This window comes from Strix uralensis, chromosome 11, assembly GCF_047716275.1.
Source record: "Strix uralensis isolate ZFMK-TIS-50842 chromosome 11, bStrUra1, whole genome shotgun sequence".
In the NCBI taxonomy this organism is placed as follows: domain Eukaryota; kingdom Metazoa; phylum Chordata; class Aves; order Strigiformes; family Strigidae; genus Strix; species Strix uralensis.
The window spans coordinates 5,226,178-5,252,271 of NC_133982.1; the positions used below are offsets into that span (position 1 = coordinate 5,226,178).

Sequence of the window (26,094 nt, forward strand, 5' to 3'; positions counted from 1 at the left end):
CGTCCCTCTCCTGAGGGAGGGGAAGGAATAGCCGCCACAGCGCGCGCGGCCTCGCTGTCACCCCTCAGCGCCGCGGGCCCGGGCCGCGCGCCGAGCGCCACCGCGGGCACGCGGCGGCTCCTTTAAGGGGGAGCGGTTCGCCATCTTAGGTTCCTCCGCCCCCTCCTGCCACGTGACGCAAACGGCCGCCATCTTAGGCTCCCCGCGCCGTCGTCTCGGCTTGTCTGGGTCACGTGGGGCGGGGCCGGCGGCGGAACGGAGCTGAGGGGAGCGGAGCGGAGCCGCGCGGCTGGAGACTGAGGGGCGGCAGTGGCAGGCGCCATGGGGCAATGCGGCATCACCTCCTCCAAAACCGTCCTGGTCTTCCTTAACCTTATCTTCTGGGTGAGCGCGGGGGCGGCTGGGGAGGGTCGGGGGTCTTCGGCCGTGGGGCTGCCTCTCCCTCAGCGGTGCGTAGGGGGGGCCCGAGCCGGCTGTGGCGCGGGGCCCAGCCCTGAGGGCGCTGCGGGCCGGGCCCGGCCCGGGCCGCCTCGCCGTTATCGGTCCTCGCTCACGTACAACAGTAGTTGGGAGCACCCCCGCGCCGCCTCGCCGGTTCAGTTCGTATTTAAACGGTTTCTGTTTAACGGGTGTCTTGTGCTCCTTCGCGGGGCCCCGTGTTTTAGCGGTGAGCGCAGTCCCTTCCCTCCCAGTCCACCCCCCCAGAGTCCGGAGGTGGATGAAGCTGAATCTGTTGCCTCAGTAGCCTGGCAATAAAGGTTTAACGAGCATTAGAGATCTTGAGGCAGAGACGCTTGTGTAATTGAATACAGCTTGAGTTGCATTTTTGAGATTTTCAGGTCTCTGATGGTCTAGTTTTTGTAGAGCTGTTACGGCCATCTAGTTTTAGGCCTTTTACTTTAAGGACGTTTGTCCCAAATACTTAGTGGTAAGTATAGAGCACCGTTTTCTTCCTCCTGTTATTAACGCAAAGTTAAGATATATGTAAAACTTCATAGTCCAAAAGCAAATCTTACGTTTTCCTTCTTCCAGCAACCACAGTTGCATCGTAGTATTTATGCATCGCTTAAACCTCCCACAACTACAGTCGTGCTGACAGACAAAAGCTTACCCGGGTTGGTGGAACAGTAGGTTGCTCTAAACGACCTTTCTCAGGATGGGCATACAGGCTGTAGCTTGGCATTTATAGTCACTGTAATAATTGGCTTGTCAGAATAACATAACTCTAAATAAATGAAATCAAATTAAAGAATATTCTGTAGACTTCTAAGAATTACTTTTCTGCATTTAGCTACTGCATTTCTCAACATCTAATCCCAGCTCCAGGAACAGAAGATGTGTTGTCCCAGCTGTTCAAAGATTTCAGCTTTGAAAAAGTAATAGTGGGTAATGAGATATTAGAACATTAAAATGTGGCTATATATAGCTACATCATTTAATATTGAAAGTCATATGAAATCTAACAAGTGTTATAGGATAAATGATCTTGTCTAAATTTTTATAAGGGAATGCCTTTCATGGGTGCCTAAAAATGAATCGTGGTCAGGGAAAATGCATATCTGTGCAGTCTCACCAGCACTTGTGTATACAGCTGTTCAGAGGGATGAGCAGTAAATGTGAGGCATATTTGACTTTAGTGCATATTAGAAGTCTATAATTTTGACTGAAGTGTATAGGCTCCATTCTTTATCTTTGAAGTTTAAGGTGGTTACATCAACCTTTTTAGTGGAGCCGTTTGTTTGGAATCTACTTAGTTGGGTGTGGCTTTTTGTTACATGCATAGTTGCAAATGGCATTTAAAAAGCTATTTAATAGCTGCTACGTCATACTTAAAGTTTTTGACTGGAGGTGTGGTTGTGAGTTGTGTTCTTGAAGGCATTTTGTAGTAGATTTTTCTCTAGTTGCTGATACAAATTAGGTTCTGTTTTGAATAAATGAACATGAGTTCTGTATGCAATTTCTCCCCACCCCAGAAGCTTAGTGATAGTTTTCATGTTTTATGTATTTGAAAGGTATTGTTTGTTATTTGCTCATTTAGTAATTTAATGCATATTGAAGTTTGCAGTTACTCAGCTTAAACAGTGGTGGGTACAAAGTTATTTTGTGTAATTGTGAACCTAGTACTTCACAATTTTTGATAACTTTTTTTCAAAGACAAACTTGTCTTAATTTAAAATGGACAGATAGTATTTAGATAGGATGTACTTTATGTCAAATTAAAAATGTCACCAATCTGGTATTCTGTAAACTGTCTCCAGCCTAAGAAGTCAACTTGTGGTGATAGCTTTTTGGTGGATCGGTAACTGGGTTGCTTGTGCTGGAACACAAGCTGCATGTGGAATGAGGCAGGCTTTCTAAAAGTGAGAATTACAAAAGTCAGTGGTTTTCTTCTCTTTAGCAAGGTATAGGCTAAAAATAGGAAAGAACAAAAGTAGTACATCTTCATTTTTAAATGGCATAAGAGAAAGAAGAATTCCAACTCTTGATCTAGCACGTTTCATTTGTTGACTGAGCTGTGTGCGTTAACGTTTGGTGCCCATCTAGTTGACAGTGTAATTGCTTCTGTGCTGTTACAGAAATCTTTTGCATGTCATTCGTATGTAGTTCCAATTTTGATAATTAGATCATTCAGATTTCCACTGAGACTTGACGATAGAAAACTGCCTATAATTGGTTGAGTAACTATGAAACCTCCTTTAATTGCTTTTATAAATGTAATGTGTCTCTGTAGGGTAGTGTATATAAATCTTATATATTATCATCATCATCTTGCACAACCTGGTCTAGGGGAAGGTATCCCTGCCCATGGCAGGAGGGTTGGAACTAGATGCCTTCCAACCCAAACCATTCTATGATTCTATGATCTTCACGGTCATCTGTAGTAATAGCAAGTTGCTTCTGCGTAGTTTGCTATCGAAACTTATGCAACAGTAGCTGATCAAAGTGAATTAGAATTTCCCCGACACCCCACACCTGCCATGGGTCTCATATTTGTGGGAGGACATGAATGTTCAGAGTGCTTTGGTAGCTGTGTTGCGAATGTGAGATGTTCAGAAAATTATCACTTCTGCTGCCGAAGAAAAAGCAGAGATGTTTTTGTTATACTCTGTAGTCTAGGATGTAACTTACTTTTTTAAGAACTTCTTTCAAGCCTTCTATAAAAGGCAGATGTGGCTGGCTGACAGGTCATAGCCATACCCACCCACTCATTCATTATCTATGACTGCTGACTTTAATAACCCAAACTCCACTCGGTTTGCCAGTGATTGTACAAGTTCATCTCCTTTTGAAAAGTCTTGTGCTACTTACTGAATTTTCTATTTGGCACTATAAAAAAGTCATCTTGTTTCTGTGTAGTCTTGTGTGAACTTTTTTCACATCCTGTTAAATTCTTACATTAACTGTACATTCCTACACGTTAATTACTACAGGATTTTTTTTAAAAGAAAATGGGCTAGTTTATCATATAGAAAGCTGCATGGGCTTCTTGCACCTCTCAAAGTTTTTGGTGTGGTACTTTGACAGTTTAGCTGAGGTGTTTGCAGGGATGTCGGACATCGGGTACATCCTAGTGTAGACACACGTATTGCATTAAAAACACAATACTGCAGGAAAACAAAATCATGAGGAACGGTCATCAAGAGTAGCATAAGATGTTGCATGAAACATTTGAATTTTGGATAATTCAGCGAAGAGTGCTTAAGCTCAAAGGTACTTTACAAAGAAATGCATTGATAGGAAGCATAAATTAAAGCTTGCAGTTAATAGAAAGATCAGAGGAATACGGAGTACAGATCAGATTAATGTATTTACTAGTGTTTTGTTGTTATTAATTAGTTTTGGAGTATATATGATAAATAGCAAAGGAAGAACAGTGCTTCAGTTGACCTTTATTTTGTGTTAAGTTTGCACAAGATCTATTTGGTCAACTAGTGACTTCAGTTTCATTTAGATGATGCTAAGTCTTTTTCTTTAAGGAAAGGTATTACATAGGAAATAATTGTGATGTAAAGGACAATACATCTTAGAAATAAAATAACGAAACTTTTGGTACTTATATTCTCAGAAATACTTTTGGTGGAGTGGAAATCCCAACGTTGATCAATCTGTCAAGACTTAGGATGCGATATGTGGAGTTTTTTTCAGTGGAGAAAGATTATAATGACTGGTATGACAGGAAGACATTAAGCTGTAGTCTTTAAAAAATACATAGTTGATAATCAGAAGATATTTTTTGATGAAGATGAAATGTTGAATATGACCAATTACAAGTAAAAGATGATCATAAAGTATTTGAGAATAGCATGTTTTTCATAAAAACCTTTTGTTACAGTACAAGTCTGCATAGATTTGAAAGAGGAAGAAATAAATCTACCTGGAACAAATATGTAAAGACTACCGTAAAATGTGTTTATTTTGTGAACTCTTAATTTAAGGCTTCATCGGGTGATATGCATAATTCAGTTGAAAGCAGTTTGAAGAAATGAGATGAAGACAAAAGTGCTAGGGAAATGTGTTTACAATATAGGATAGAAGGATAAAATACTTGGAGATGCTTGTAGTCTTGCTTCAGAATAGGGAGTCTGTCTATTTTATATTTCCGAAGAATATATGTGCTCTGACAGCCTGCTCTGCTAAAACGGTACCTAATGTCCTGCGCTTGCTTTGAGGTTTTTTTTCACCTGTGTCCTCCTCCTTGAGAAAAGGAATTAACTCTGCTTCTGCAATGCTTTCAATTCAGTAGTTGTGAACTAACTTTTTAAGTTGCTCTTGCAATTATTTAACTGACTTGAAATCATTAATTTTACAGTTCATTTGACTAAGCTATTATAAAACATTCTTTGGTATGATTGTTTAGAGAAGTCTCAAGGTTTCAGTTCTGTCCAGCAAGAATGCTTTCTACAGTTCTGTGCTCACTTTGCAACATATACATGCTCACCACAGTACAGTAACCATAGTATTACAAATTATGTAGTATTATCTTAGAGGAACTATCTGTGCTATCTTTTAAAAGGAGCTGTAGCTATCAGTGTGTATGTAGTGTGTTTTGGGTTTCTGGTAGAAGAGAAGAAAGAAAATGGAGCAAAGGGAAAATTCATTGAAATTTGGCAGTAGAAAGAATAAGTAGAAAGTAGAGCTCACTTCCCCTTACATGTAGGAATAAGCCAAGTAATTTTTCTGTTTTACTGGGAGCTTGAGAATTGTTTCTGATCTGGACTTTAAAAGCTGGGGTAATGAAGAAACTTCTTGAGAGTTTTTTGGTGATCAAAGACTATAATTGACAGATGATCCCAAAGGCTACCTGTTGGGGATTACTTGACTGAAGCCTTTTTTGTCTTGGAGGACAGTCACTTGTGGATGTGCAAGTTGAATGTTTTGTGCTTCTGCTGCTATGGTAGTGGAGTGTAATTGCAGGATTGTGTAATGGTTTGGAATCCCATGCATTAATGAAATTAATTTTTTATTTTAAAAATTAATATTTAAGACTCAGTGTTGTGCCTTCTCTGATTGATTTTTCTTAGAATATTTGGATATGAATTTTCAGGTAGCAAACGTGGGCCAGGCCCTCCCTGATTTAGGTAAGGTTTCAATTTGCTTTTAAGTAACATAGTAGTATCGTTTAAGTTTCTTTACAAGGTGAGTTTCAAGTATTTGCCTGAGATTTTTCAGGATTTTTTTTGCATCTGGTCTCGTGCTTAAAAATAGAACAGAAGCAAAAACAACTTGCAAAGCTAAATGTGTTATCTTTTGAGTAGTATGTGGAATTTGAAATATCTCTTTACCTGGCAAAATTTTGTAGCATGGAGTAATCATTATTGTTCTTGTGCAGGGCAAGGAATCTGAAAACAGTGGGGCGCCAGGTCAAGTTACAACCCTGATGACCAAATAGGTGTAAAAGAATGGCTATATTGTTGACATCTCTTCTAGTTTGAAAAAAAAAAAAATAGTCTGCTGGTGCACTGCCTTTGCAATCAGTGATACTTAAAATAGGTAATGCCAAATGCAAAAGCTGCCTTTTGCTTTAGCTGCAAAAGCATTTGAATTTGAGATTTTTATGCATAGTGTTACAGAATTGAATTTGGCTAGTATAGACAAAGCAGTCTGGCTTACTTGAATTTTACATGGCATGTTTTATAAGCCTTTAAAATATTTCTGTGTTACAAAGTTGAATGAAATTGCTGGTTTTCTTCTAAAGGATTTTTTAAGGCAGTGTTCCAGTTAAGATATTATTGATGAGAACAAAGTAGAATAGTGTCAGGAAACCATTGGGTTCTAAGGTGGATGGGGACCAATTCAAGCAAGTAGTGAAAATAACGTCAAATATGGGTGTGTATTTGTTTTGGAGGGGAGTGGAGAAGGAGATATGGAGTAGTGAAGTGCTGAAAAGAGTGTCAGACAAAGATATAGCAGAGATACCCTGTAGGGCCTTTGAAGTTAAAACTGGGAAACTAGAGTTTCAAAGACAGAAAGCTAAAAAGAAAAACTTTAGCTGATCAGGAAAACTTTTTATCTGATGTGGTTTGAGCCCAGAGGGCAACTGAGTGCCTCTCAGCAGTTCACTCACCCCTTCCCTGCCCAGCTGGGAAGGAGAAAATGAATCAAAAGGCTCAGAAATGTAAGGACAGGGAGGGATAGCTCAGCCATTATGGACATCGGCAAAAGGCAGGCTTGTTAGGGGAAGAAAAAGGACATCACTTTAATTCAAGACATTAACAACAATGACGCTTAACAGACAGAAAGGGACAGTGAGAAGCGTTACCATATCTTAAAAACACCTCCCCTCACCCCTCCCTTCGGCTCAGCTTTGTTCCTGGTATCTCTACGTTCTGCCCCAGGGGCAGGGGATGGGGGAGTACAGTCAGTCTGCTGCTTCTTCCTGCAAGGTGGTGGGAGGAAAGCACTCTTTCGCATTCTTCCCCCAGCTCCAGGTGGCATCCCTCTCACGGGAGACAGTCCTCCACAAACTGTCTCTGCCGTGAGTCCCCCCCACGGGATGCATTCTTCTCGAGATGTTCCAGCGTGGGTCACCTCCACGTGTTGCAGTCTTCCCAGTGCTAGACTACAACAGCGGGGGCTGCTGCTTCCCACAGAGTCCTGGGGCTCTCCACAGACGGATCTCTGCTCCTCTAGTGACCTCCATGGGTGGCAGGGGGGTGGCCCTGCCGTCTCTCCACGGGATATGGGGGGGAGGGGGTCCTCTACTCCAGTTCACCTCCCCCTCTTCCTCAGCCTTCTTTCCACTGACCTCAGTGTTCACATAAGTGTCCTTGTAATGCCTCCTCACAAGTCCCCCCAACCCCCTCTCAGGTTCGCCTTCTGAAATACGTTATCACAGACACAGCCGCCATCACTAACTGTCTTGGCCTTGCACAGACGTGGATCTGACTTGGAGTCGGGGGAGCTTTGAGAAGTTTCTCACAGAGGCCACCGCTGTAACCCCCTCCCGCACTACCGAAAACCCTGCCACACAAAGTGCACTCCAGTGCACCTCCCCCTCTTCCTCCACTACACAAACCCCAGTAATCAGGCTGTGTTGGAGAGAACTGAAAATGTCAGAGCAATACAGTAGAAGTCAAATAATGGAGTACTGTAAAAAAACGCTTTTTAAGATACTGCTCTGAGAAGCCCAAAAAATGGGTGTCAAACTACAATACCAGTGTCCCTACTTAATGGGTAGGAAATGGTCAGGTGCTGGTATGTGTGGGGGAGTAACTGTTACAAAGAATGAAACTGGTGTAACTGTAAACCCTCAAAAATCTCACCTGAATTGTATGGGGATTTTTTTTAAGAAAAGAAAAAGGATGTTTGCAGACTAGAAGAGGCAGTAAGTGAGATCAAAGATATGCTGAAGTTTAACATAAGGAGGGCAATGCATAGGTTGGGATCCTTGGACAAGATCCAGGCAGAAAAGGTGAGGGACTGTTAGTGTGGAAGACTTTTTTTCTTTCTTTTTTTGCTTCTTTCTATCAAAGACAATGTAGATGGTCTATTGCAGTATGCCATAGGTGTACTTTACAATCCCAGTCTTGAAAGATGTTTTAGTAGTGGAATGAACAATAATTGGGTTTAGGGTGGTATCTGTATTAATACCAAAATTTACCAGTCAGCAATGGTAAAGTTGGCAGTAGTAGGAATTTATAAGTAGGTGTACTTACCAAAAAGGTAAAATATTCCTTTATCTAACTGGACATCAGGTGTATGTGTTTTCTCCTGACATATACTTCACTACCTCCTTCATTTTCTTGTTCAGAGAGTATGTGTTTTTCTTCAAACAGTGAATGAAATGAAGATTCTTAAGGGACAAATACTTTTCTTTGGCCTAATTAATTAAGAGTACCAAAAGAAATTCAGAAACTTTTTGTGTGTGTTCTGTTGTGGTCCCAAAGTGAAGAAAATTCAGTAGCAAAGTAAACAGCAAAAGTAACATGAAGAACAATGCTTTGGAAAGATACAAAATCATTGGACAAGTTTTCATTGGATCTGTTAAGAGCAACATTAGTAGGGTAGTATAAGGAAACAGTAGTTGTAAATGGAGTTGCAGTGTCCATGGTTGATAAATAAATGATCAACAAAACAACTAGTTTAAATATCTTAGCAGTTGTCATCTTAGCTAGCCAAAATTTTAGCTTTCAAACTGCTGCAGTGTGTGAGCGTTACCGAAAACATGAAAACAGTTCTTGGTGTGTTTGCAGCATACTTATTAAAAAACAAACAAAAACTGCAAACAAAAAACCCCACCCACCATCACAACAACAAAACAAACCTGAAACTCTTTCAGGGTGCATCTAGACAGTGTGTAGCCTTGAATACACCTCAATGCGTGTGAAAGGTGAAAGCTGACTTTGTGAAAATAGGTATGGGCTTAAGAGGCTGTTTTATACCAGCCCAAAGATGGGGGGAAGTTTACTCACTATAAGAACCCCAGATTGTAAATATGCTTTCCTATAATGCTTTGAGTGATGTTTGTCATTGCATGTGTCATTAGATTTTTCCCGTTCTCCCTCCAGTTCTTTGTATACTTCTTTGGCTTTTAATAACTCCTTAGAGGCCCATGCTAAAGCAATAATATCAAGCTTTTTCTGAACTACAAGAGGTCTCTGTATCTTTTAAATTTTCCTCTGATGAAAAAGATGTCTGATTGTTCAAGCCTTTTGCAACAAACTGGCTTCATTGACTATACTTGCCTTGTCAGTCTTTTTAAAGGTTAATTCATCCTGAAATAGGAGTATGCCACTTCAGGTTCAGTACTACAAGTCAGATGCAAACAACTCTGAAAGGATGTGTGAATGCTGAATAACCAGTCATCTCCCTAGAGCATGCATGTGACCTGGCACACATTCTGAAGCTGCTGCCATCTCTATTCAGAGCCTTGAGCAGATCAAGTTCTAGAATTCTGCCTTCAAGCCCTGTTTATCAAAGACTTGTTTGAACTGTGTGCAGTTCATGTATTTGGCTTCCATTTAATGATAGGAAATGCATGATTGTAAATATGGTAGCTTTTTAGTCAAATATCTTTTGACTTGAGTGAGTTCAGACTTCTGCAGATTTACTGTTTACTCTGCAGGATAGTAAGCACTGAGATTTGGATTTTTTTAATTATCCTTGTTTCTTTACTTGCGATACGTCAGTTTCTCTAGATGATTCCCTTTTTGAGAAGTAAATTATTTAAGTGCATGGTACTGTTTTGGGGTTTAATTTTGTTTTTTTCTTTTTAAAAGCATGCTTTATTCTTGGGTTCTACTTTATTCTTGGATTGCAACAGGTAATGTCCGTTTAACTGGTGCAGCACTGATCAATGTAGATTGCATACTTTGTGTAGGTAAGACTAGCTCTTTGTCTTTATCTGTTGTTACAATATTTATGCTTTATTTACATTAACATACCACATGATACTGTGGAGGTAAAACAAAATGCATTGTGCTGAGGTCCAGATGTGGATGTTGAAACTACTGAGTTGTGGGGAGGGAGGAAGGACCTCAGGCTAGTCTGGTCCCATCAGCTGAACACCTGTCAGCAGTTAGCACAGTAGATGCACTCATCTTCTGGTCTAGTTTCATCCAAAATGAGTCCTGTTACGTACTCCTAAGACTATCCGCTGATGCAAACCAGGAGGTAGTAAGTGAAAATCATCAGAAGATGAGCAAAAAGGATTGCTTGAAAAGCACATTCCAAATCCCAGCTAAAATGCTGATTTAGAGACCTCACCCCTTCCTGGTTTAGAGACAGGCTGAAGAAAACACTAAGCATCCTGTGGTTGTGATATGAAAGGAAAAGGGAAGGCACATGAAACTTGTGTTCCTATAAACTAACTGGGTAGTGTTGTTGTTTTCATTGTTCTGTGATAGACTAGGTATTGTACCTGTTCAAAAATAGTGTTAGACTGTGATACACAGGAAAGGAGTTTTAATCTTCATAGCTTTAAAACTTGTGAAAGCTCCAGAAGGCACCTTTGCTTTCAGGACTTTCTGGGGTTTTTTTCCCCCTGAAGATTACTTGAAGTGTTTCTGAGGAATGGAGCGCAGTAATTTTTAAGGGTATGGTCAACTTCCTCATTACTCTAGTGTAAGGTTTATAGACATATGAATGCACACTGCTGTTGCCAAAATTCTGTAGCTTCTTCCAGAGAAACACCAGTTCCACAACATTCTTCCAAAGCGAAACCTAAGGTCAAGTGCTGTCGTGGCTGACTAGTCATTATGGAAAGGATTTAGTGAAGTCTTCAGATGAGGATGCTTTAATCTGAGAAGTCTTAGAAAAATCTGCCTTTCCAATAGTAATTACAAAATATTATTTTTTTTACAAGTCACTTAGTTTCTGAGACAATATTTATACTTGTCAAACTCATCTTGTCTGGCATGATATTGGAAGAGCAGAGTTTTGTAAAATGTGTATGCTTCTTGAAGCAGGGAAGGAAAGCTAATATCTGTAGACAATTTTTTTTAAAGATTACCCTTGTTTATTTCAAATATTCTTTAAATATATGTGCTCATGCAGTTTATGAACCAGATTTTTTCTTAGTGAAGAAGGAAGCCGCTTAAATTTCACACGACAGAGAAGGATAAAGGGGTTCACAAATGGTTCTGATTTCAATTTTGTGGTCTATTTTCTGTGCCTGATGCCAGCCACAGCTGTGTTTTTTCATCTGCCACCTTGCAATATACCATATTTCTAACAGGCATTTTAGTTCTTAGAAATGGGAGATTACATCACTGTCCTGTCATTCACATGCTTCATTGCTAGGCAACAGTTAATGTAATTCCATTGTTCAGTGACACTACTTTGAATCTTTGCTTTGTGTACAGAAATTGTATGTCTGCATTTTGCCATGTTGTACCTAACATGGCAGGATTTGTGTAGTTGGATTAACATTTCAACATCTTTTGTGCAAAGGGGCGATTTTGTAATGGCTTGTTCACTTCAGATTTTCTTGTCTGGAGAAGATGTCTTGCTGTTGGTCTTTGTTACTGAATTTTCGGTTTCATTACCATTGTATCTCTATGGCACCTTTTATTGGATGAATGTGAGCCTCCTGGATGCTTTTAAGATTCCTGTGGAGTACACACTTACCTCCACTGCAGAAAGAGAGGCAGAGAGGTGAAATGCATTGCTCAAATCCACACAGAACGGATGGTGCTTTTGAGCTGGCTCTTAATACTACTTTCTGTGACGTAGTGTTTCTATAACAAAGTGCTGCAGGGGATATTCCATATGTAAAGTATTATTCTAGTAGTATTTATGCAGTATTGTTTTATAGGAAGTAGTTGCAGTAGTACTGTGGTACACCTAGTACATTGTAGCAAATAGTGCTGATATACTGGGTATCAGTTGTCCTGTGGCTTGTCTTGTTCTGTGCCACACTGAACAGGTTGCCCAGGGAGGCTGCGGAGTCTCCATCCTTAGATTTTCAAGACTTCGGACAAAGCCTTGAGCAACCTGGTCTGAATTAATTGTTGACTCTGCTTTTAGCAGGAAATCGGATTAAATTATCTCCTGAGGTCCCTCCTGGCCTGAATTATTAATTGATTCTTTGATTCTACAATAGCATGACCCAGTCTTGTAGTATTATAGCTACAGGAACCAGCTATATGTGTGTCTGTCAGCTTTTTGCAACGCAGGCATGGGGGTAGTTACAAGGCCACTGAGTGGGAAAGGAGGGCTGGAGGCAGCCCGCAGTGTTCTTTCTCAGATCAGAGCTGAAGTGTGCAATATTCCAGTTAACTCTTGTGCCCAGAGTATGGATTGGATTGTAATGGGGATGCTACCCTTAACATGCAAATTAAATTCCCCAGGTCTTAGCTTAGTCATTGCAGCTTCTGAGTGGATTGGTTTAGCTTAGCCTTGTATTGGGACACCAAAAAAGTGTCATGAAATATTCAAATTATATTGTCCATCATTGCAAGTGCTTCATTTTGATGTATAGCAGGACTGTGTCATTCTGCAGCAAGTGTGAAGACAGTTGTGAAAGACATTTGTAAAGCAAAAATTGATAAGAGCCTTTGAAATAAATGTATGTTAGCTGGCTCCTCGAGCAAGAGCTGTCTGTCCTTCACTAAATCTGCTCAGCTTAAAGTTAATGAAGGTATTGATGTGTTGGGATCCCTGTAACTGTAAGAGAGGTAAGGTCATACCAGATTGATTTAAGTGCTTTGTCTTAGTGTTTTAAATCTATATAGTGTCAGATCCATCCTACAGGTCTTATTTGCAGTAACTTTAAGTTACTTTGTTTGTTTAATGGACCATTTTTGTACAACAATGCTTCTGAGAACATCTCAAAAGTTTTGTGGTATGTGTCTCTAGGTATTTGGTTCTGTCTTTTAATAATTGGTGGTTTATATCTGTTCCTACCTGCTTTGTTGGTTAGAATCAGATTTTCCGGTGCTGTGAATACTTCAGAAAGGCTGTTATTTCTAGCAGTTCATCTTTTCCCTAGCAAAGGTTGAAGTTTGCAATGTGTGTATCTATTCTGTCTAACGTTAAATCATAGGTAGTAATGAGTGAAATAGAAGACTAAGTATTAGGTAATGGCAGATTAAAGGACTGCATACATGTTCTGGAAAGCTGTTGAATAGCAAATAATTTGCTGCTTGGACGAGCTGGAATCCTGTTCTCAAAAGCATGAGTTTGTAAGTGCTAGACTGTGTAGAAGGTTTTAGTTTACAGCATAGGAAGGAAGTGTTTGAGAACAGGGAGGAAGATTTTGGTGTTCATAGCAGGGTTACCCTCAATTCTTGACTACATGCCTCAGAAGACTCCCATAGTGTAGTCAAAGCTAAATCTGCCTAGATTAAATGCAGCTTGAAAACTACTGGCTAGACTCCGTTTGAGTTGTTCCTAATAAACATATGCTGTGACCTTTCGAAGATGTCTAAATTTTTAAAAATCTGAATTCTGAGGAAGACTACGGTGTTCAATAAAATAATTGTTGTAAAGTAGTCTTGCTGAAAGGAGGGTTTGGTGTTCAAAGCAATTTACCATGCTGTTGTATGTATTGTAGGCAGCAGCAGGCATACTGTGCTACGTGGGAGCCTATGTGTTCATCACATATGATGACTATGATCACTTCTTTGAAGATGTCTACACACTAATTCCAGCAGTTATTATCATAGCTGTGGGAACACTTCTTTTTATTATTGGACTTATTGGGTGCTGTGCAACAATTCGAGAAAGTCGCTGTGGACTTGCTACGGTAAGTTGCAGAGTTTTTATATGATGATGTTTGGCTGTTGTATATTTGGCTGCATTCCCTTTTAATAAACTTCTGAAATATTTTCTAAAGTTTGTTCTAATCTTATTTTTTGGCCTTATATGTTTTCCCCTTATTTTGTTGTGAACATCTCATTTCAATTTTCTGTTCTAAATAATGGTGCTAAATTAGCCGGTTCTGGCAGCAGGTAGGCTCCTCAGTTTTACCTTTTTTAGAACTGTGGTCATCTTGTTTAAAAAATGTAAAACCATATCATTAAGTCATAACAGTTTTTAAATCTCATTTTTATCTGTTCTGGTTGAAAAGCTGAAATTGGATAGAGAGAAAGGTGAGCTAGGGGCCTTCTTGTTTTAAGTATCTTGCATCAAGGTTGACTGAGGGTTGTTATGATGCTTCAGTATTTTTCTGTATGGCTTAATTTGGACACTGTAGTATTTTGTATCATGTGTTTCCAAGCATTTTAACTGTAATTTCAGCTTGAGAATTAGGTAGGAGAGAAGAGAGGCCAGCATTTAAACTGTCTCCACAGGGTTTTTGGTGGGTTTTTTTTGTTGTATACAGTGTAGACTTTTTAACAGTTTATTTTAAAAGTGCTCTTAAATATACCAAGGCAAATGCATAGCTTGCTGTGTCTGTCAGTTGTTACAGGGCTTAATCTGAAGAAATGTGCCCTTAGTCCATCTACCACTCTTAGTTACAGCCTGGGTAGTTTCTTTGATGTGACATTCCTATTTATCTAACAGAAAGAAGATTGAAAGAAACACTTGATTAAAGCACTCTGGCATGGTGTTTTCAGTCCTAATGCACTTGACTGGCTGGGCAGCTGCTTATTACTTGGTGAAGCTCTGAACACTGAAGCTTCTTGAATGAAGTTAATACTGAGCTCATTTGGTCAACTTAAATGTCTGCTTTTAAGTTATCTGTAAAATCAAAACCTCACCTGAAAAATTACTTTAAATAGCAAAATCTGTATGGTGACTTTCAGAGACTAAATGGGTAAACCTCTTTGCACAAACACTCTTGATTTGTATTTTACAGTTTGTGATCATCCTGCTCTTGGTTTTTATCACTGAAGTTGTGGTCGTGGTTCTTGGCTACATCTACAGAGCAAAGGTAATAACTTCTCAATTTCAGTAAATGTTTTGTTGTAAACTGTGACCAAAATACTGAGGTCTAGTCTTTACTGTATTTGGTTCTGTAGAACTGTTAATGGGTATTAAAGGGAATAAAACCAAACCTCTAAGTGGGTTAATTTGAGGTATCAATATCTTAAATTTTTAGAACATCAGTATTCTTCAAAGCAAAGCAAAAAGTTTTCTTAGAGGCAAAAAACTAGCTGGAATATATCATTAACAGTTGAAGAGTAGAGGGGAGTCAAGGTAATCTGTACCATTCCATTTTCCAGATGGTCTTCAAATTTATTTACGCTTTGACTTTGTGAATGATTTAGGTTGCACAATATTTGAACATAGGGCATATTGTTTTGATATGTAGTAACTTAAATGTCATCTTGTGTTTTGGTATACAAACTAACACTGCATAATAATAAAATCAAATAGATTGAATGTGTTAATGTATACTGTCTAGATTTATACAGGTTGTTGACAAGGGTTATGGCTAAAGAAACTGTGACTTCTCCCACTGTTTGTTTAATGGAAGTTAAGAAACAGGACCAGAAAAATTAAATTAATTGTGTTTCTACCAGCATAAGATGTGGCAGAAATATACCATGTGGTATTAGAGATACCATAATGTAGCTTGAAGAAATGAAATTTCTAACTTGCACAGTTTCAATGGCTTTTATTATGTCTACATCTAAATTTTGCCAAAAAATTAGCAGAAAAGGCATTTTTAGCTGTGATGTGTAGTATGATCACATTATAGGACTCTCCAGTGATATCTTAATAGGAAGCTGAACTGTAACACCATTTACCTTTCTTTGGTCTTCTGTGTGTATATAAACAGCCCAGGTCTTACTAGCTCAGTATTCTCTCCTGCTATCCTGGAAGAAATGGTGAGACAACTATTAAGTAAAAAACTTTTACAACAGAAGGCTCCCTTGAGTAAGCAGCTAACGAGAGGACCTTGAACTATGCATGATAAATCTGGCTTAATAGTTACAATAGGTTGCTTCAACAGAAAATGCTCTATTGGTAATGCTTAAATTCATCTTTTTCTCATGGTCTACATTTGATTTCTGGCATCTTGGCCATGCACTGAGAAGATTATGTGGGACTCTTGAAGCTTGTAGTGGAAGTAGTCTGCAACTGAGGAGAGCAGTACAGTTCCTAGAGAATGGGGAACATGTTGAGTTCTTACATGTTAACTTGAATGGTTGCCTTCTGCTCCAGTACTTGCAGAAGTGTAGTGTATTACAGTATAGTTATTCAGGAATTACCGTGGATCTGAGCAGGTCTAAGCTGTGGTCATCCTACTCTCTTCTGTGTTCCCATCTTAAAGTGGCTTATTCTTTTCCGGTTGACAGCATTCAGAGCAGATAAAAGCAGATGCATAGATCTTTCTTCCCTAGCCCATCTGAAATCAAACACTTGAAAATTGGATTGGTCCCAGCTGCATGTCTCTCATTTCTGTCTTGCTACCATACAGTTTCACAGCTGTAGGTAATGCAGGGTCAGAGCTTGGGGGAAGAGGGAAGGTAGGCTCTTTTTGATGGTGGCATCATCTTACAGTAAGACATTTGTGGGAGTCAGTATTCAAAAACTAAATCTTAAGTCTTTTGAAGGGACAGACAGATTTTGTTGCTAAAAATGACAGTTTTCTACTATCCTGCAGTACTTAGCATCTTAAGCTATTGTTTCCAAGTGCAGCAGAAGTGTCAGAAATAAATTTATTAACAGTGAGCTGGGAGGTGAAATCTGCTTAGATTTCTGATTATTTTTACCAGGATAAATAAGGCAGCTCTGTGCTTTTCTAATTTTGTTCTCGTGTTTCTGACATGGCATGTATAGATCTGTGGGGTTTTTGGTTTTGTGTGTTGTTTGTTTTTTTAAAAAAGGCACCTGAATTGTGTTAGAATTACTTCAGTGTTAACTGCAGAAACTTCCAAACAAAGCTTTACAAACAAAAGTAAAGATTGAAGTCGTAGCAGTTGTGCATCAAAACTGTTGGTACCAAGTGAGACTGAGGATAATGTCTCAAGAAAGTGGTATTGTGCCCTTTTAAGATAGAATAACTGATCTTGACATCGCTTAATTTTCCAACATGCCTGTAAACCTGCGTGTGTGGATCCAGTTCAGACTCCTAGTCCTTCAGAACAATGTGAAGCGTGCCTAGGGCATATTGCAATAGACTGACCTGCTGCAGAATCTGCTAGCATTGGTCCTTGTCAGTGAAAGTAAGGCTTTTTGTAAATGGCAGTAGGGATTAAACAGGCTGTCAGTTGGTTGAGGACTTAGTGGCTTTTTTCCCCTGGGTGGAGTAGTTCACTCTCTTCATTTTTCATAAAACCTGCCAGTTAGCTGGAGCTAGTGACTTCTGTTTGCATTGTATGTAATTTGCATGGCTTTCGGGTGTAATGTTGCCCTAATTGAGCCATAAGCCAAATGATATACAAGCAAGCACTGAAATAAATTATTTAAAAACCTATATGACAAATTGAACAGCTGTTTTGTTATATGAATCAGAGTTGTAAATCACATTAGTTAAATCATCAAACAATTGATTTTAAACTAGTATGAGACAAGTTGCCTGTGCAGGCTAAATTGACTTTTATTCATATCTGTCTTGATACTGATTTACTTGTAAAGATAGCCAGCATTCTCGGGTGGGGGGGGAGTGAAGCTTGTGCTCTTGCTGTGGAATATTCTTCTTTAAAGAAGTTAAGGGAGTGATGTGTTAGCAAGACCTTCCTACTGTAACTTGGAAGTCTAAAGAATATGTATGTTTAGTTATTGCTCAGCCCTAAGATTACATTCCTTGCATGTAATTCCTGTTGAATGTGATAGTTCTGAATTGATTTTTTTCCTCTAATGTTACTATTGTACAAATGTTTAGTTACACCAGACTTTTTGTGCATTTAAGTAACAGTTTACAGTGAAACATACTACTTAAAAGGTTCTAGTAAGATTTCCTCCAAAATGGGCATTATAAGATGCCTTTTGGGGGACAAGTGATGATTCTTGGGTGGCATCCATTTCTAACACATGTACTTGACAGCATCTTTAGCAGCTTGACTCATCTGCAGTAGCTTTAGGAGCTATTCCAGTAGCTGTTGCTATGTACAGTGTACTGCCATCAGCATTTCTCAAAGTAGGGAGGCACACAGGGACTGGGACTGAACAGAGACCTTTGTCACTTGTAGGGTAGAAAAGTCAGCCAAAAGACCTCATCTTTGAGAATTTACCTGTGCCTCAAGCAGAATGGGAAGAGCAGGTGGTATGACTTACTCATATCCTTGTGGTCCCAAATAGAACGAGTTAGCCCAGATGGTTATACTGGTTTTGGCTTGGAACTTTGAAGGAGTAGGAGGAAGTGGAAAGGTGAATGCAAGCCCTTATGGAGAGCCCTTAACTTCATGGAATGTCTGCCACAGTGTCATAATAAAAGCAATTCCCTTTGAGATACATTGCAAAGCTACTTTGTCTAAAATCTCATGGAAGATAGCTGCTTGGTTTTTTTCTTGTCCATTAGCTGCAAGGTAGCAGCACCTTTGCAAAAGTCATTAGAAGTTTAAGGAGCTGTACCACCAAAGTATACTAATTTCAGATGTTAGGGGGTTGCCTTGGTTTTCTGAATTGCTGTAAGTAGGGGTGAAATTATTTTACCTAGACCTGTACTGCTTCTGTTGGTGTGCTAATGCAGATGCTTTCCTCATACTTCGCAGGTGGAGGATGAAGTTGATCACAGCATTCGGAAAGTATACAATGGATACAATGGGACAAATCCTGATGCAGCCAGTCGTGCTATTGACTATGTACAGAGGCAGGTGAGACTGTAAGGCAGTCCTTTCTGTCCTTAAAACCCAGATGCTGTGTTCCACTCCTACTTGTGTAGCATATCTTTCTCCATTCTGACAAATCGAGGAAAGAGCTGGTTGGTCAATAAATAGCTTAACTCGGTTAAAATGAGTAGAATTATGGCATTGTTGATAGGGCGATGCGTTCTGTGTGATTGGCTATCTGTGAATCAGTGTTTGGATTCAAATATTGAGTACTTAAGTATTTTTCTGCAATGTTCCATTGGAAAATGTTCTCACATCTGCACATATTTATCTAGAACATGCTGAGGGAAAAAAGTGTTCTTGATTCTAGCTGAAAGCTAGTGTTGCAAGTTTCTGGATTTGAAGCTAAAAGAACCGATCAGACTTAAGGAATATTCAGGAGCTTTCAACACTCTTACAATTGCATCAACTTAAAAAGTCATCTAACATTTACATATTAAAAGTCTCATGTATTTAAGTCGGTGATACTACTAATTCATACCTTGCTTAAAATTCTTCCTAAAAGGGAGAAAGGCAAGAAGTTGGTAAATTGACACTTAGGGCAGTACCTCTGTTTGAGGCTGCACTGTACACAATAAAGCTCTGAGGACTGCGGTAGAGTATAAGCTCTCAGCAGAATGGAACTGTGTGTATTTAATTGGTTCATTCCTGAAGGCTTTCTACGTGGCCACACAGGCATATGACTATATAAAATGAACTTTAATTCTGCACCACAGTTCTGTGAGAAGAGCAAACTGGTTCGTGCCAGGACTACGTCCAGAAAGCAAAGGTTTTTTCAAGCATCTGTTGTGAGCTTTAAGGATAGAGGTGTTCTAAGCCAAAAATAAAGCTTTTGTCTTGTTTGGGAGGCGTGAGGAAAAAGTGGGTTGTCAAATGTTCCCCAAGAACTTGAATTTCAAGTCTGCATTTTGTAAGGAGTATCTTAAATGTTTTCAGGCTTATAGGCCCGTTTACAATATGCTCAGTCTATGATTTGCTTAAGTAAATGTCAAATAATTTGTGCTACTCAGGTAACTAAGGTAGCCTAATCTTAATACACTTGTGTTCTTGGTATTGCAATTAGAATTGCTATTTCATCTCACTTCTTGACTGATAAACACATTGACTCTTTACCTGCATGTTTTTCAGCTGCGCTGCTGTGGAATCCATAACTATTCAGACTGGGAGAATACTGTCTGGTTCAAACAAACTAAAAATAACAGCGTGCCGCTTAGCTGTTGCAAAGCAGCCCTCAGCAATTGTACTGGCAGTTTGACCCACCCAATGGACCTTTATTCTGAGGTAAGACAGCCAAAGACAGACCAAAGACACCCAGAGACAGACAAAAGACAGCTACTTATGTAGCTCTGTGCTTTTGCTGACAAATCATTTTGGTTTTAGTGGGAGCATGAAGTCTTGGGGGTATTTGCTTTAACAGGAAATAAACATGGTTTTTAGAGGAAAAAACTCCTTTTTTTCATCTGTGATACACTAAGTAATGACTTTTTTTTAGTATTTGGATTATCTTTCTGCCCTGTTTGATGCTTTTGGGGTGGTTTTGGTGTGCCTAAATGTGGTTGCCAGATGGATATATAAGAAGTCTGCTTGTTTCAGGGGTGTGAGGCTCTGGTTGTAAAGAAGCTTCAGGAGATCATGATGTATGTCATCTGGGCAGCACTAGCATTTGCTGCTATTCAGGTAAGAGAATATTCCTTAGCTGTAACTTTTTTCTCAAATGAAATTCTAAACTGCTGTCCAGGTTATTACAGCTAAGCACAGGATGATGACAGCTTTAGTCCCTGTTCGATTGGTTTGGGGGATAAATGCACATCAGTCAAAAGGATCTAAATGCTTTAACACAGAACTTCTCAACCATGTGGAGTCTAAAAGCTACTGCTATGTGCATGTATACTCTATTAGATTTGAAGATAACTGAACAGTCAATGTTACATGCAGTAATCTACTGGAATGTAAATGGGAAACTTCTGCAAGTATGGAAGTATCACGAATGTGCTCTGATAGCATTTAACACGTGAAGAATTTGCATAGTATTTGATTTCCAACTTTAAAGCAGATAGCTAGTACTTCATGCCATTTTAGAGGTACATCAGCTTAACTGTGCTTCATGGCATGCAAATAATGTCAGGACCACCCAGGAGGTACACCAGGGTTTTTGATAACATACTTGGCTCTTTTTCAGCTGAGCTTTGCATTGTGTCTTGCAGATTTCTTGGTTTCTGGACTTAAGTAAAAAAAGAGGTTCTAAACTGGAGAGCCTACCTACTTAAAATTGAGAACAGGCTGTCTCCCACATGAACCTTAATTGTTAGTTACCCTGGTCATAAAAAGTAACTGAGGAAATAGACTGATGTGTATCTCAGTATTTATTTAGATCTTTTAAAAAAGACTAGGACTGTCTTTTAAACATGTCTGTAGAATTGGAAGTTTGAATGTGCATCAATTTGGCAGGCTTAGTACATTAATCAAATGTGGTGCAAATGTTATGGCCTCTGAGAAGTGTAGTACATATGCTGAATCCCAAGAGATGTGAAAACTAGTTTCAAAGTTACTTCTGTGCCCTTAATAGCATTTTATTTCAGAAAACATTACATTGTACCTGTTGAGTCAGGCAGTTTAGGTACTTCTGTTTTCAAAAGCAGCTTTTGAGCTGGATTGTATGTTTGAAGGTAAATCTTTTGCAAACAGCCTTGTGAAAATACGGTTAAATTTCTATTTCAATGCTACAAGGATATTACTCATAGGTAACCCTGTATACAGTAATGTTGTTGAACTGTCCAGAACCAGGTTACTTCAGCTATGGAACTTTAAATTTGGTGAGATCTGTGCTTGGTCTTTTGAAGGAAGGTATTTTTTTAATTGCCATTCTTAAAACTTTAACTGTTAAATCAATATTTAGTCTGGTTGAACACTGAAATATGTGTAATGTAAATGAAGGTATTTACTGCAACTATGATTACTGTGGCAGCTTTTTTTATGTAGGGGAAAAAAAGTATGTTATGAGGCTGGGTGAGCTGAATCCCAAGAGGAGACATTATTTCTAGCTTTGGAGTTTGCAGGTTGGTTAACGAGTCCACCCCAAAATGCAGCACAGTTATAATCCTCTTTGGGATTGGGCCAGACTTTCTGACATGTGCTTGCTATGGAAATGTGGCTGCTTGCATCCTTCTGTTATTCCTGGCTCATCAATTCTAGGCAAACATGTTAGTTGTATTATCCCTTCTGCAGTGGGTGCTCTTTGATTTGTCTCCACATGTCAGTAATCCAGCTATTGGCAGAAAGTACATATTGTATAAACAGCTTGTCAAGAAAATAAGAACATCAGAGAAGTTTCTTTGCTAATGCTGCAGTATAGCATCTTGAAATCTTTTTCTTTAAAGTTAAAACAAGCTATGTGATACCTGTTCAGAAAATGAATAGAAAATAGAGAATACAGGGTGTTTGGAATACCCTTGAAATTTCTGTCTAGTAATATGCACTGAGTGGTAATCACATTTAGTCTATCAGAGGTCATACTCTTGTATCTTTGCTTCACAGTTCAAATGGTTGTAAAGTCACATGTTTTAAAAAGACATTAGTTTTTCTCAAGTTGATTCTAAACAGTATTCAAACTGTTATTTATCTCCTGCAATCTATGTCTTAAGTTGTGACATCCCCTTATTTGTAACACAGAATTTAAGAATGTACTTAGCCTCATTCTCTGCAAAAGAGCCTGTGTGATAATTGATGTGGAGGTAAGAATGGAAACTTCAACAGATGACCTGTAACTGAGGTCGTGTCTTGTAAACTTAAGAGGAGTGATTATGTTTTCCTTACCTTTTGGTGATTTTTTACTACCTTTCCTATACTCACTGCAGAGTCCGCTCTGAACTGATTGTTACTTTGTATGTTATGCAGTAAGGTGTCCAAAGTTCATTACCTCTAACAGCTTACATGGAACAAATGTACCCTTCAGTAGTCTTTAAAGTGAAAAGACTGAGAAACGGAGAATTTTTGCAAGGCTTGGAATTTGTAGAAAGCTTAGTCTTTTCTGCATAGAAGTAATTTTTGGTATATTCATGTTTCAGTTACCATGGGGATCTTCCCGTGTGCAATAATTCCCTAGTCTCAACCACAGTGACAGCACAGAACTATTAATAAATAGGAGGCAAACTGAAGGTAGCAAAGGCATTGCAGTGGAATAAAGTGCTACTTGATTAGCTGCTGAGTTCATTCTTAAAGTATAGCTCTTGTAGTTAGTGATCATTTACAAGGTACTGAGCTTGGCATGTGTATACAGCCAGTGAGCTTTTTTGTACCAAAAAAAAAGGCAAACGGGTTTGACGAAAGCAAATAAAATATAGTTACTGCTAGCAGGCAAATTTAAAAATAAAAAAAAAACACACAAAAAAAAAAACCAAATCAAACCTGACTGTGGGAGATGTGTCTAAACTTTTCTGAAAGTTGGAAGAGGGGGGTGTACGGATCCTTCTTCAACACAGACTGACAAAGTATTTTTGTTCACAATGTTAAGCTATAACTGAAGAGAAACAATCAGATGCCTTACAAAAAGTTTGATGTGCTAGCATAATTTAAAAAATGACATACTTAATTTCTGTAGAGAAAGTTGAAATATGGGGATTACCTCTGTCTTTACAGTGAATTCTAGAAATATGCTCAGTGGCCTCCTAAAGGATATAAATGGCTTAACCAGTAACCCAAAAGTTGATTACATGAGTTCTTATTACAGTACCTGATTGTTTTGGATTTTACACAACTACATAAATTTAATGTCAAGTGAGTCATTGACCAGGATTATCTTTGTGAATAACTGTATATGTGATGGAACTACTTTTATTTATTTGAAATACATGGCTAGAATTAATTACAGCAAATGACTACAGGACGTGTTTTTCTGCAGCACACTTGTAATTTTATCCTTGATTTGAACAGGGAAAATAATGAAGTTTCTGTACTTGCAGGCTGTGAGCCTTCTTCAGAGTTTTGTAGCTACTGGCAACTACCATAAATGCTCCATCTCACAAGTTTAACTTAAGGGTTTTTTAATTGTGGATATTAATTCTTCACTTAGAAGGGTTCTGTCCATGAAGAGGAATTCTCTCATGTAACTCTGTTTTTCTGACATTAATATAACATATATTTGGGAGTTAATACGTGAACTGGAACCCAAGTACTGATGGAAAGTGAGGAAATGTGCTGTTCTTACCAAGAGCCTGAAGTGGCATACTCTAGGTTACTCTCCATGTGTTTTTTTGAACCTGAGCTGGTTTCTGCTATAGATCCAAAGCAGATAATGCACTCCAGACAAAGAATATTCTTAATCTTTATAGCTTGTTCCTTTCTAGGAAATGAAAAATTCATACTAGAATTTCATCATGCCTCTTTTTAATCACTGCTTATTTAAGCTTAGGATTTTTAAAACATTCTCTCTTAAGTCTTTCAGCAGACTTGGGTACTATGTTGCATGTACCATCATTTAGTTTTAAAACTTGTCACACATGTGATGTTTGCATCAGACTTTATTTAAAAAAGTGAGTAATTCTCCTTTTGTCCCAGTGCTGTGTTTTCACTGGGGTTTTGCTGTATCAGGAAGAAGGTTTACACTTGGTTGTCTGCTCACCCATTTCATTCTTGTTTGCTTTCTGTTCAAGAGGGTTTTCAGGGTTCTTTTTTGGTTTTTTAGAAACATGTTTACCTTCTGGGTAATGCTTTATCATCCAGAGCTATGACCGGAGCCTCATTAAATATTTGCATCTGTGAATAAGCTTCTATGCATGTGACCAAATCAATACAGTCTCTTACTGTACTAGAAGCCACCTGATTTTTTTGAGTAGGTGCAGTTTTATTCTACCTTCAGTAAACATGCAACTTCTGTAAAATAGCATGCCCTACATCCCTGATGACATTCATCTGATTTAAGTCTTGTAAATACAGACAAGGTGATCAAACCTTAAATTCCTGGCAAACTTGCCAGCACAGTCATGGTACTGAACTTTAACAGCAAGAAAATGCTAAATGTGAATAATTCACATTGGACTTAAGCTTTCTACTATGACATGTTAACAGAGGCTGAGCATTTGAAAGAGATCAGCGGTGAAATATTAAAAAAACTCTAAAGTTTTGCTGGTTTTCATCATGGAAATTATACGCTAATGAATTTGAATTTCACTTTGAATTTTCATACTAGATACAATATTTAAATCTGTACCTTTCATGAAATTAGTAATTTCTTCCATTTGAATTGTTGAGGCAGAATGCAAGTAGCTGACCAAAAAAAACTTCTGTTAAAGATGTCCAAGACAATCTTGCAAGAAAATAAGTCGAGTTTGTAGCCCTTGCTTTTTGCAGCAGGAAATGAAGCTTTTTCAAGAACAATGCATTTGTTGCCCTTTACCTTATGGACAATTAGTCTTGCGAAGCATGCTGACGATGTGCTGAGGTTAAATCTCTTGAAGTTCCTTCTTTTGTACTCAGCTTGTTTTCTTTTTTTTCCCTCCATAGCTTCTGGGCATGTTGTGTGCCTGTATAGTACTATGTAGGAGGAGTCGGGATCCTGCCTACGAACTGCTCATCACTGGTGGAACCTATGCCTAGAAGAGAATGCGAACACACAGTTCAATCTTATCTCACTCATGTGGAAGGTGAATGGGCCAGGTCTACTGCAATAGCTTTCTTGCCCTAAGCTTAGTCAAAGCTCACCTTTCATAGATGAGGACAGCTGTACTGTACACTGGTGATGGGCAAAACAACTCAGCTTTACACACACCTGTGACTTTCACTGTTTTAGCCAGCTATTCATGTACCTAAATGTTTTAGTATACTAGTAAACTTTCTAATTTCAGAACCATTTGCAAGTTGAGTGTAATTTGGTTGATATGAAAGTCAAAGGATGTGTGCCTACTTTGGTAGATTACCTCTAAGCATTAACAGGCTGATTCTTGCATATAGAGAGAGGATTTCTTAAACCTTCACTACATGAAACTCTTTTGGCCAAAGTTGTACAAAGGAAGCCAGCTGTATTTAATTTGAGAAAAATATTTTACTCTTGCCCCTCACCAGTGTCACTTTTTAAAAACACTTAAGTGAAGTCCAGTACACTTTATATATAAAACTGTAAAAGAAAGACTAACCAAAATTTTAGGATCATGTGACTGCAGTTTTGACCTTCAGAGATCAATTCTTTCAAATGCTAGTGGTTTAAAATACAAGCTGGCTTTTCAGGAGTATAATGTATGCACTACTGTTCTATAATGAAATATTTCTTTTTTCTATGAAGAGCGATTTTATGTGTTGAGTGAACTGTTAGACTGTAGATCTTATATTGGTTTGGAAACAATGTAGCCATGTAGAGTAGCAAAGTACTATGTGAAAGTGATCTCAACTGTAAATAGTAAACCTGATTAAATAAATCTCTGTATATCCTCCCTATAAA

General features: G+C 38.7%; 1 protein-coding gene across 1 annotated transcript; it reads left to right on the forward strand.

Annotated features, from left to right (window-relative positions):
* The first annotated feature begins 213 nt into the window (after positions 1-213).
* Positions 214-26,094, forward strand: TSPAN3 (tetraspanin 3). Its single transcript, XM_074880158.1, has 7 exons — positions 214-384; positions 13,496-13,687; positions 14,744-14,818; positions 18,549-18,650; positions 19,794-19,946; positions 20,259-20,342; positions 25,164-26,094. The coding sequence occupies exons 1-7, from the start codon at positions 322-324 to the stop codon at positions 25,254-25,256; spliced, it is 762 nt and encodes a 253-aa protein (XP_074736259.1). The 5' UTR covers positions 214-321; the 3' UTR covers positions 25,257-26,094.

Coding starts and splice junctions, on each gene's coding strand:
- TSPAN3 (XM_074880158.1), top strand. CDS start 322: ATGGGGCAATGCGGCATCACCTCCTCCAAAACCGTCCTGGTCTTCCTT. Junction 13,688..14,743: donor GTCGCTGTGGACTTGCTACG/GTAAGTTGCAGA, acceptor TGTATTTTACAG/TTTGTGATCATCCTGCTCTT. Junction 19,947..20,258: donor CAATGGACCTTTATTCTGAG/GTAAGACAGCCA, acceptor TGCTTGTTTCAG/GGGTGTGAGGCTCTGGTTGT.